An 11,593-nucleotide genomic window follows, 5' to 3' on the forward strand; every position below is an offset into this window, starting at 1 on the left:
TTGTTCCAATCCTGGGATCTCGTTCTACAAATCATTGGAGTGTGGGCTCTTAGTTCACGTGGTGGGCCTGCTGAAGAGAACCACGATTGCAACTCCCAGAATGCATTATTTGTAGCTATAAAGTCAAAGTATACCATCCTATACACTTGCAGTAAGACGTGATGTTTTGCTTCTGACACTTTGCATTTTGGGATTGTTAAATCCACGTTTACAACGGTACCAAAGAAACATCAAGTCCCAGAATGCAACCTGATGTTGGCTAGCATCCAGGACTGGCTTGCTATGTCACACCTCGTGTAACTTCTAGGCAGATATGCGAATTAGTGTAATAAAGTTAAGAACTACAGAGTGCCGCTTTATGTCTAGAGTGAGCAACCTTGCTGACAGATGCCACGTGCAAGTTAGCAGGACAAATTATACCAGTGAGGAGTCTTGGCGTTCACCTGTACTTCCCGAACCAATTACTCTAGAGATTTCACTTAATGTCAAGCTAAGGTGGGTCACTTACTAGTAGTTTTTTTTCCTTTGCATTCTGGTACTTGTAATTTTCCTGTAAATGTAGCTGCAGGACTACAAGTAAAAAGGCAGGGCTGGGGAAAGTGATCACCCTGATATGAGCGACATGTCACTGTTCATGAAATAGAAACTGAATACGAGTTTCATACAAATGTATACGATCATACAGATAAAAAAGTAAAGAAATTGATGATTTCTTGTGAAAGACGCCTTTTGCACTGTCCTGCGGCTTTAAAATTCGAAGCCCGCCCTCCTCCACAGGTGAGGTGGTGGATAGGAAAGTGGTATTTATAGGAGCGCCGCGGCGCAGTGTTCACTCGAAGGACGCTCGCTGTTTCTGGTTTCAATCGTGCTGTTTGCTGAATCATGGTAGGTTTATAACGCTACTGTCGATGTAGTACAAAGTGATTGGTTTTAGGAGACTGCTATTGTTTCGGTTTTGGAATGTCAAGTGAGCAGGACTTTGAGTTTTTAAAGTATCCTTTTGTGAAAGATTTTACCCACAGAGTACCGTGTTTATTTGAATGTGTATCGTTGTAAACCTTGAATTTGATGAGCGTTTAATCGCAAAAGAACCTACCGGCCTTATTTGTTAGCGTTCTTCGTTTTGCGTTTTCTTTTTTCTGCGTGATATTTCAGTTTTGGGCACCCCGCACCCCAGTGCTTTTAGTTTCTCTGTTCCAAGCAGGAATTGCCTTATACATTCTTGGTATTTGCTTTGATTTCATGGACTTGTAGTGCTGGTTTTATAATGGAACAAACGGGACTACACATCCCAACATGCAACAAACTCCCGGACTGCATGATCTCGAAACCTATTACTCCTACCCGCCCTATTCCACAAAATAAAAATCACTGTCTGAAAATGCAATCTCCTTTTTATAAGGGTTTATTTTTTTAACGTTATGATGGCATGGGGAGTCGCGGGTTTAAATTAGTCAAACATGTCGTCATTGCTTTCGTGAGTAAATTGCGGTTATGGACTCAGTTTAACATCCGTGCTGAGTCCGAGCTGGTGCTACGTCTCTGCACACTCAAGTCCTACTTTAGTGCTCGTAGTTTGGTGATCTTGTTTGTGGTGGCTTTCGGTTAAGTTGTGCGTCGTATTCCGTTTGTCTGGCACTTCTATGGCTCCCTGTTGGCCCTCGGCTGCCTAGAACGATTATGGTGGGCTTGTAGGTTTGTCGTAGAAGGCCTTGGTGCAGTGTGATTTAAGTGGGGAAGAGTTAGAAGAAGCTTGTACGGGAGGTTTGTGAAGGAGATGGTTTGAGCTCCACCCTGGTTTTAGCACTCCAAGCTTTCTTGACCCTTCTGTTACTTGGGGCACGAAAGTATGAAGAAGATATGCTATGGGTTGCTGTAAAGTACATTCGGGGAATGGGGGGGGGGGGGGGGGGGCTTCTTCACTGCATTGGTTTTGAGTCCCACAGCTTGCTGGCTTAGACTTCAAAGGGGCCCTCCGTTTTTGGGTGTGGTCACTCTGTTGCTGGGATGTTGGGTCGGGCCTTCCTCCTGAGCGGGGGTCACATTGCAGAACTGTTGCTCGGCTTCTACTCTGAACTCGGCGCTCTGAATGTGAAATAGGATTTTGTCCAGTAGAGCCCATTAGCACAGACTTTACTAACGTGCAGATGTGTAGCTATCTACTAAAGGTGGTGCAGTGGCGCTGGCCCAGTTATGAGGGCCCTACCGCGGCCAAAATACTTGTGTTGCTGCAGATCCTGGAGCAAGAAGCCCATGTCCCCCTCTGCTTTGGAAACCTCGGCACTTTCACTATGCCTCTGCTAATGCATTCAATTACACTTCAACAGAGCAGCAGCACGCTGCACAACCACCTCTGGTGCATGCAGTAGGGCTGCCCAGGAGTGCTGGGGCTTCTCGTAATGGCCACACCTGCAACGAAACAGTGGGTCAAGGTGAGCTTTGCAGAGGGCATTAAATGCTGTGTATAGCATTTGGTAGTCTTTACAATGGCCGTGGGACTAGTTTTAGCACTAGGTCTTTCTTGGCACTCTTCGTTGAATTCCGGAACAATGGGGGCAATACATGGAGTTCAACCCTGAAGCTAACTGTTTGCTACCTACTTGTGATAGACATGCCTGCTTGGCATACCGATAGGGATCTCCGTCTCCAGAAATGACGTGGTTTGTTTGTTTGAGCCTATTCCCCACTGGTCACCGGTGTCCTCCCCTTTGCATTTGTAGGGCTCACTTGGGAGGCAAGGACCTGACCTCAGCTTGCCAGGTCCATTGCAAGCCCGACTCATTGACATCTGATATGACATGCCACCGCCTGAGTTGCAGTGTATAGGCCATTGGTGAACAATATGGGTTCTGTACTTTACTGACTGTAAATCAGTACATTACGGCAGCAGGCCCCACCATAAATGAGGACAGAGCAACTTTAAAAGCAATAAAGATCAATCTCCCATTGGGGAAACATTCAATCCACAAGTATGTCTTGCATTCACTGGAATAATAACTTCAGTACCACAGCAGTGTTTAAATGACGGAAAGCTTTACTAGCAAAGCATATTAGCAATTCTACTTTTAAAAATCTTCGTGTATACATCCACAGTATCATAATAAACGTGCCACTCGTAGGTACATTTTTTTTTCTTCAATTTAGAGGACTTGTGCAGTCTAAAATCCTCAGTCGACATAACAATCTTATACAATCAATATTTTGGGAATTCAAAACACATATCTGCGTCCACAGGATTCTTGTATCCGAATCGGCCGCTTTGAAGAAGTAGCTAGATATATTCTAAACGGCGCACTAAGCTGTACAGAGGATTTAATTCCCCTACAATTGTATTGACATCTGCAGAGCATTGGACTGAGTACAGTCTTCACCTTTTAGAAGGATTGTTCCACCACTACGAGGGTCACCCCTCACTTCCCCGCCCCCCACAGTTGTGAGAAGTTTCTGTTTTTTAGATTTAAATTAGAAGAAGCCCTATGAGGAGCCTCGTTGTTGATTGCAGGTCCCTCAAACGATCTTCACAACCTCTTCTTGAGTTACTGTCTTTCGGTGTGTGGGAGAATCAATTTGTTGCTTCTGAAGACGGTGGCTTTAAAATTGTTTTACCCAAACGTGTTGCTGAGAACTCCTAGTGCTTAATCTGTAAACTGATGACTCATTAAGCATCATTTACCACAGATTGAATGGATAGTATATTTGGTGTTGTCAGTTTATCCACCTATTTTTGATGCAATTCTGTTTTGTGTATAGAATTGTCTTGCGTCGTACTATGTAGATTCTAACCTCCATCAGTCCTCTTAAAAAGAATTGCTATTATGCTGTTATTAAAGCTTTCTTTTAAATACGGCTATGGTACTGGAGTTATAGTTGGAGTGAAAGTAAGATCTGCATGTAGATTGAATATTTCCCAAGGGGAGATTGATCTTTATTGCTGTAATGCATACATTTTTCAAGTAAATGTAATGTATTTAAGCTATGTCCTTTTTATGACTTTCAGAGGGAGTGCTTATCCGTCCACGTCGGCCAGGCTGGTGTCCAGATGGGCAATGCCTGCTGGGAGCTGTACTGCCTGGAGCACGGGCTGATGCCGGATGGCACTCTAAATGTAGATTATCAAGTTGGGCAGGTGGACTCTTCCTTTGGGACCTTCTTCAGCGAAACTGGATCAGGAAAGCACGTCCCTCGAGCAATCTTCATCGACCTGGAGGAAACAGTCATTGGTAAGGCTCTGGAGGCTGAAGTGAAAATGCAGCGCATACAGTGAATGTAAATGAAACTCATTTATGTAGTTGGTGGGTGGGTATCTTGAAAATCTGGCATAACTCTGGATCTCGAGGACCTACATTGGACCACCTTTAGCTAAGCCATCCACCGAGGTACTGGTGTCACAGGGCGGACATGGCACCAGGATCCTGTGCAGTGCTTCACAGAGCAATAGCTTTCTTGGATTCAGAAGGACAAGAACAATTGCACAGTAACCAAGTAACTTTAGTGTTGACGCGGGAGCTTGCAGGCAATAAGTAAGAATAAGGATCTCTAAACTTTTTTCTTTTTCCGGCAACCGCTTGGTGCCATAAATGCAGTGGCCATTAGTCATGCAGACCTTTAAGATTGATTCAGAGGTTCTTTTGATTACAAAGAAAGCAATGAACACAGCGGGAATTGTTGCAATTTTAAAATGTTTTAATGGCTAGTTTGCTGCAGAACTAAAGCAGACTTGTTTCCAACTGATGGGGCCTCTTCAGTCGGGTGTAGCTTGATTTTCTTGTTAAAACATCCTGTGAACTTTTCGTCCATACTTTTTTCATTCAGGAAAGGGCTTTAGAATTCCAGAGGTTGCTCCATTATGTGGCTTCCTTCAGTTTTTTTGCCCAGTTATGATACAGACCTGGTTAAGGGAGTGTTAGTGTTGGCACCATGGTTTTGCTTCCAACCCTTTGGAGGCCTACCTGCAGTCGATGTGCCCCAGTCTCCACTTTACAGCCAGGTCCCTTAACCAGTGCAATGTCTGCTAACTAATTGGCTAGTCTCTAGTTGCCTTCCGGATTCCAGGGCATCCCGCATCCTGAGTTTCAACTAAGTTTATCCTCAGCACCCACCGGCCCCTCCCCCTCTTTATCCTGAACTGGGGACATCCTAGAGACTAACTCCAACCAGACGCAAGAGAGCCCTGGTTAGTGGTAGGACCCCTGACCCTTCAGCACTAAATTCCTCTCCATATTGGCAAAAGGTTATATTTGGAGGTGCACTCGTGTTTAAAAAAAACTTTAAACCAATCTTTAAACTGGTGCAGCAACTTACGGGAGTAGTCGGCTACCGTGTTAAATGAAATGGTTTATAACAGACAACTAGGCCTGATTATGCACATCAACAACCTTCTCCATGTACCTGCCCATTACCAACTCAAACCCTCCAACTCCTGTTCATCAATGGGCATTGTGCAGTCATCCGTCCCTCTAACACAGTTCTACCACTAAAATAAGACCACCTGTATGCACTTTTCATCAAAAACCTAGTTCTAGTATTTCCCCAACACCTTCACATCCTATTTAAGCAGACCACTGCATTCAACTTTTGCACTGCGTTTATAAGACAGGATGGCGACTCTCAATCAGCCTAGGCTTCCTTATACTGGTCCCCTAGACACCATACAACTGAAGTCATTCAAGCTCCCCACTTGCAACTCATTGTTGGCACTCTAGACAGCCGCCTTCAATCTAAGATCTGAGTCCTAACTGCAGCAAAAAAAATCTGATCTGATCTCAGTTGCATCAATTTAGTACACCCACCCTACATTCCACAGAGGTGTTAACCTTCCTGGTGGTTTCAGCACAAAGCCAGTGAAGGAAGTGTCCTTCACTCTTCAATACTCTGAACGTTCCCCAGGACATCATTGAGCCAACCCACTCTAAAGACCGCATTGGGGACCTCAGCCTGTCTGCCTTACCCACAATACACTTCAAGGTTCTAATACCTCTGGACTAGACATACTCCTTTGTTACCCCTGCATCTTTCACTGCAAACCCTTGCATCAAGTTCAACCAAAAAACTGACATGCCGCACCTTGAAAGACCTACCTGTGGCTCCCATCAGACAAACTCCTCAATAGGTGCAGCTCCTCCAGCCCATACTGAATTATAATGTGGTGGTCCACTATAATCCGTGTAGACCGAGGTGCTCCATGGTAACTTTGAACCGCTAAACCGTTGACAATAGGGTATGCCAACTAACTTGAACCTAACAAGGGTGCCATATGGGGACAAGAGAAGCAGAGACTGGCAAATATACCCCATCAACTTGAAATTTGCGCCTCTGCACATGCAAAGTAGCAATCCCAAAACTATAGTCCCATTCTAAAAGACTGCATTATTAAAGCAATTATTGAAAACTAAGAACTGTTCAAGGTATTACAACACTAAATCAATCCTCTTACCAATTTTTTTTATAAGGTAGTCAGTCACATACCATACCATCATTCCACCAACCAAATCAAACCCTAAATTGACACATGCAATACTTCCTTGCTCCTAATTGCTTGATCCCACAGATGGGACACTCTGTAATCTCCTCACACGCTGAGCTAGCAAACATCGTGATCACAAAAGGGTCACTCTGATTCAACCCTACCATCATTTATACTTTTACTGTCTTCCCACCCCCTTACCATCAACTCTTCTCTCTGCCAAGGATCCTCCTGTCTGCCCTCAAGAGGACAAATGCATTCACTAAAGAATCGGATCCTACACCTGCATGTTCATGTGAATTTATCCACCATCACCCATTTTCAATTATTAGAAAGTCTTCAAACCAGCACTGTCCGCCAACCTACAGGAATCTCTGGATTAGATCACTGTTACAGTACTACCAATACCGCCTTTTAACTGCCACCTCCCAGAAAGCATTATACAAGTCAAAAGCTGCAGCAGTAACAAGTGCCCCCCCCTCCTGATCTGCTCGACCGGTCTGTAGCCTTGGACATAGTAGAACTTTTGAGTACTGAACCACAGCCTAGACACATGCACGGGCTCCTCTGATACAGACCTGTAATGGTGCACTTTGGACTTTAGGAGGTGACAACACCTCATTCACTGAGCCACCAGATCCCAAAATTCCCCATTTAGCTGGAAAGTGCTTGGCACAAGCAACCAATGAGACCCTCTCCCAACCTCTATTTGGAATCCCTCAGCTATACTCCCAAACCAACATTCATAATTCTGCTGAATAGAACTTGGTACTTACCTAAAACGCAGTCCCAAAAAAGACTAAAACCCTCTTGAGACACTAGCTCCAAACATCCAATCAATCTAGCTATCAGATATGTACCTACAATCCCCTTCCTGAAAGACTACCTCTTCCAAGAACACCACCAATAAAACAAAGACCGCATGGTGGCAACTCACTCTGGGGAAACGCGCCCCCCACTTTCCAGACCATGCAAGAGCTGGTCCACTTCCACCAGGCCAGAGAAACGTTTTGCTGAAAGGCATGTAACTTGCTGTGGTAACAGCCTGCAAGATAGGACTGTAAACCATATCAGTCAAAGCTAAAAGCTGCACATACTCCCACTCAAAGTCCATATGCTTGAGAGTTAAATCACTGAGGTCATAGGAACAGACCTAAAAAACTAACCAACTTTGCCAGACAGAGGCTCACTTGGAGCCAGAACCCAGACTGGAAATGGGAGTGCAAGAAGTAAAGAACAAGACCGGCTTTAAACAACTACGCATCCCTATTAACGTCAGAATTCAGGAAAACTTTCAAGACCTCTCCAAGGAACATTACACTCTAAACAATACATCCTATGTTCTGCCTCCATGTAGGCTTTCATGAGTTGTATCCCTGGGTTCCCGCCTATTTGGCTCTCATTGCTTCACTGCCAGGTCTGCCGTATTACAATTAGTTGAATAGATACATAGGCTGCAAAGCAGTATACATGAATTGTATTACAGCTAACCTTTTAATGGTTTAAGCAGCTAATTAGGGGACTTGGTCACATGCTGTAGCTTTACCTGGTATTGTGGTCCAAGGATCTCATCCTTAGTGGACCTGGTCTTTAAAGTTATCATTTTCTGTACACTTATGATTCTGAAAAATGCCACGGGAAACTACAATTAATTCTAACCTTTAGTGGAAGAGCATGCAGAAGAATTCTAAAGCAAGTAGATGTCATTGCCCTTGTGTTTATGACCATTTCCCTTCAGTCTGTTAACCATCCCGACTGTGCTACCTCTTCTAATCCCCTAACTCTATGTTGGTGGTAGCCACAGTGAGGAAGGCGGAGTCTGCCGTAATAGCGGCGTATGTGTAACAGAGCAGAGATCTTGTGACTAAGGTAGTCTGAGATTAGTTCTAGTTCGGGAAAATTGATTCTTCAATATGAGGCAAAATTCTGCGGGTTTATCTTCTGCACCCTACAGGTTTGGGGTGCTGTGAAGTGCACTAAGAAACGTTTACTTTTTGGCAGAATATTTTCATCTGATCTTGAACCCTAATTGCAATGTTTCCAATTAAACTACTTTGAACTTCTACAGAATATTCACTCCATCGGGCAGGAGATCGTGATGGTAGAATGTAGACCATGTATCTGAGTAACAAATCTTCGCTCCCCTTTAGATATTCCAAAATGTTAGTTCATGCTTTAAGGTTTGAATCTGCTGGCCCTTCTTGGAGTCATTCACTGGCTGACATAAAGGAATATGTAACATTTAATTTAGCGGGCTTTGTTGGAGTGCCTCCTGTATCTGCTTCTAAATTTTCTCCAAAATAAAATATGTAGATTCTTGCTTTTGTTTGTGGGGTCAGGGGCTGTATTTTGCTTTTTAGTACAAAGCAGTGGTACTTTCTTCCCTGTCTAGCAGCTCCTTCCTTGGAACTAATTTCCAGTAGCTTTGTGCAAATTTCCTTAGTTTAAGAAACCAATAAAATATCTTCTGTAACGGTTAAAACTGCACACACCTGTTCCACAGATTTCCAGTGTGAATGGGCGTCTGTAGTACAGAAGTCTCAATTCTACTGTGGCAGAATGGATGGCTGGAACTACCAGAGACGGCTGGAATATATTTTTGATGTTCAATGTCTGATGGTATAGTCTGGTGACAGTAGGGACTACTGGCAGTTTGGTTGTCTGTCCTTCTGATGGGCAGATTATAAGGATTATGAATACATGGTTTGCCCTGAGTCTGTGTAGTTAATAATGACTTGGAGAGGTAGCAAGCTAAGAGTTTCTGGATAAACTACCTTCACACACTTGCTATACTGGATTTGCCATTCTAGAAAGACCAAGCTGAAGTCCTACATGTAGTGTTGAATAGATTGTTTTATCACTAGTACTGTGAAATTTACCATATATCCACATCAGCCAATTGGTACTTTTCAGAACCACTCAGCCGGAGCTAGATTTAATAGGTTGTATGGCGGGTTATAATTTTTTTGTAATCTTAATTTTATTTTGCCCACTACAGATGAGATCAGAACTGGAAAGTATCGCACCTTGTTCCACCCAGAACAGCTCATTACTGGAAAGGAAGATGCTGCCAACAACTATGCTCGTGGCCATTACACCATTGGCAAAGAAATCATTGATTCTGTAATGGACAGGATTCGGAAAATGGCACGTACTGTTTTCCATTTGCTTGTATGGCTGTAGGCATGTGGCCACAGCAAATGTACAACTAGTTTCTTGGTAGCCCTCGCAGGGCAAGGGATTCTAAGTGTACTCTGGGCAAATGCTACAAATAAGTTGGCCAGTTTGATAACTTAGTGGGATGGGAGTTGGGAGGGCTAAACTATTAAATGGTGCGTTTTGTTTTGGTTTAGTTTTTGTTTTGCATTTCTAAGCTGATCAATTTTCCTCCCAGTTACCTCTCCAATCATGTGTCTTTAGCAAATTATGCTTTTCACAAATATTAAAGTAAAACATGTTTCCCTCTTGCAGGCGGACCAGTGCAGTGGACTCCAAGGCTTCTTGATCTTCCACAGTTTCGGAGGTGGGACCGGCTCAGGCTTCACTTCACTGTTGATGGAACGACTCTCCGTGGACTACGGCAAGAAGTCCAAGCTGGAGTTCTCTGTATATCCTGCACCAAGGGTTTCTACTGCTGTGGTGGAACCGTACAACTCCATTCTGACCACCCACACGACTCTGGAGCATTCAGACTGTGCTTTCATGGTGGACAATGAAGCCATTTATGACATCTGTAATCGTAACCTAGACATTGAGCGTCCCTCCTACACCAACCTTAACAGGTTGATTGGACAGATTGTGTCTTCCATTACAGCTTCTCTCAGGTTTGATGGTGCCCTAAACGTTGACCTTACAGAGTTTCAAACCAATTTAGTGCCTTATCCCAGAATCCACTTCCCTTTGGTTACCTACTCCCCAATTATATCTGCAGAAAAAGCCTACCACGAGCAGCTGTCTGTGCCAGAGATCACTAATGCCTGCTTCGAATTTTCGAACCAAATGGTGAAATGTGATCCTAGGCGTGGCAAGTACATGGCCTGCTGCTTGCTCTATCGTGGTGACGTAGTGCCCAAAGACGTCAATGCAGCCATAGCTGCAATTAAGACAAGGCGGTCCATCCAGTTTGTGGACTGGTGTCCCACTGGGTTCAAGGTGGGCATCAACTACCAACCCCCTACAGTGGTCCCCGGAGGAGACCTGGCTAAAGTCCAGCGGGCAGTCTGCATGTTGAGCAACACAACTGCAATTGCTGAAGCCTGGGCCCGGCTTGACCACAAGTTTGACTTGATGTATTCAAAGAGGGCCTTTGTGCATTGGTATGTTGGGGAGGGAATGGAGGAGGGAGAGTTCTCTGAAGCCCGGGAGGATATGGCTGCCCTTGAAAAAGATTATGAAGAGGTTGGAACAGATAGTGTAAATGAGGAAGAGGAGGAAGAAGAGTAATCTCCATGTAGAGCACTGAAGATGGCATACACTTAATTTTTGATTGCATGAGCTTGTTCTCATCGTTCAGTTTTGGGATTAGTGTGGCGTTTGGCTCCAATATAATAAAATCACTTGCTACCAATCCAGTGAAGCTGCCTAGAAGTGTACAGCGCTACATAACCATGTGTCTTCAGATGTGAAAAATTGAAGATCCCTAGCTGTGATCTGCAGACCTCTTTACATTGCGTGTTGGTTTGATAAAATATTTTAATGTGTTTATCTAAGCTACTGCATTAATAAAAAAAAAGCTATAATCCTTTGCATGTGTATGTTTGATCTGAATCCTGTGTCAGCGAACAAACAAAAGGACCGAGACTGATCTTGGGAGCTCGTGGTCCTCCAACTCCTGGTCTTCAGTGTGATCCTTAAACCTACCACAGATTCCAGCACATTTCATAAGACTGTATTATTTAGTATTGTGTTTGGAAGTTGCATTAGTGTATGAGGGTTTCGCTTTCAGAAAGGGATTGGCTAGGCCTTAACTACAGCATGTATGGGGTGGTTAACTTAACAGGTCAGCTCTGGCTTTAGGAAAATAACAAAAGATGAATTGTAGGTGGTGGGGGGGGGGGTGTTTTATACAAAAGGAGGTATGACCTAGACCACTAATCTATCTGTAATGGAAACTTATTTAAAATTCAAATA

At 43.9% G+C, this 11,593-nt stretch overlaps 1 protein-coding gene across 1 annotated transcript; it reads left to right on the forward strand.

The window, feature by feature from the left end:
* Nucleotides 1-775: 775 nt before the first annotated feature.
* On the forward strand, nt 776-11,207 carry LOC147751067 (tubulin alpha-1D chain-like). The gene is made up of 4 exons (XM_086918929.1): nt 776-885; nt 3,998-4,220; nt 9,462-9,610; nt 9,935-11,207. Exons 1-4 carry the CDS (start codon nt 883-885, stop codon nt 10,904-10,906), a joined length of 1,347 nt encoding a protein of 448 aa, XP_086775055.1. The 5' UTR covers nt 776-882; the 3' UTR covers nt 10,907-11,207.
* Nucleotides 11,208-11,593: the final 386 nt, after the last annotated feature.

Source organism: Lissotriton vulgaris, chromosome 1_1 (genome assembly GCF_964263255.1).
Source record: "Lissotriton vulgaris chromosome 1_1, aLisVul1.2, whole genome shotgun sequence".
NCBI classification, from domain to species: Eukaryota; Metazoa; Chordata; class Amphibia; order Caudata; family Salamandridae; genus Lissotriton; species Lissotriton vulgaris.

Excerpts from the sequence above, each read along its gene's own strand:
- LOC147751067 (XM_086918929.1), top strand. Across the intron at positions 4,221-9,461 it reads CCTGGAGGAAACAGTCATTG|ATGAGATCAGAACTGGAAAG; the intron begins GTAAGGCTCTGG and ends TGCCCACTACAG. Across the intron at positions 9,611-9,934 it reads TGGACAGGATTCGGAAAATG|GCGGACCAGTGCAGTGGACT; the intron begins GCACGTACTGTT and ends TCCCTCTTGCAG.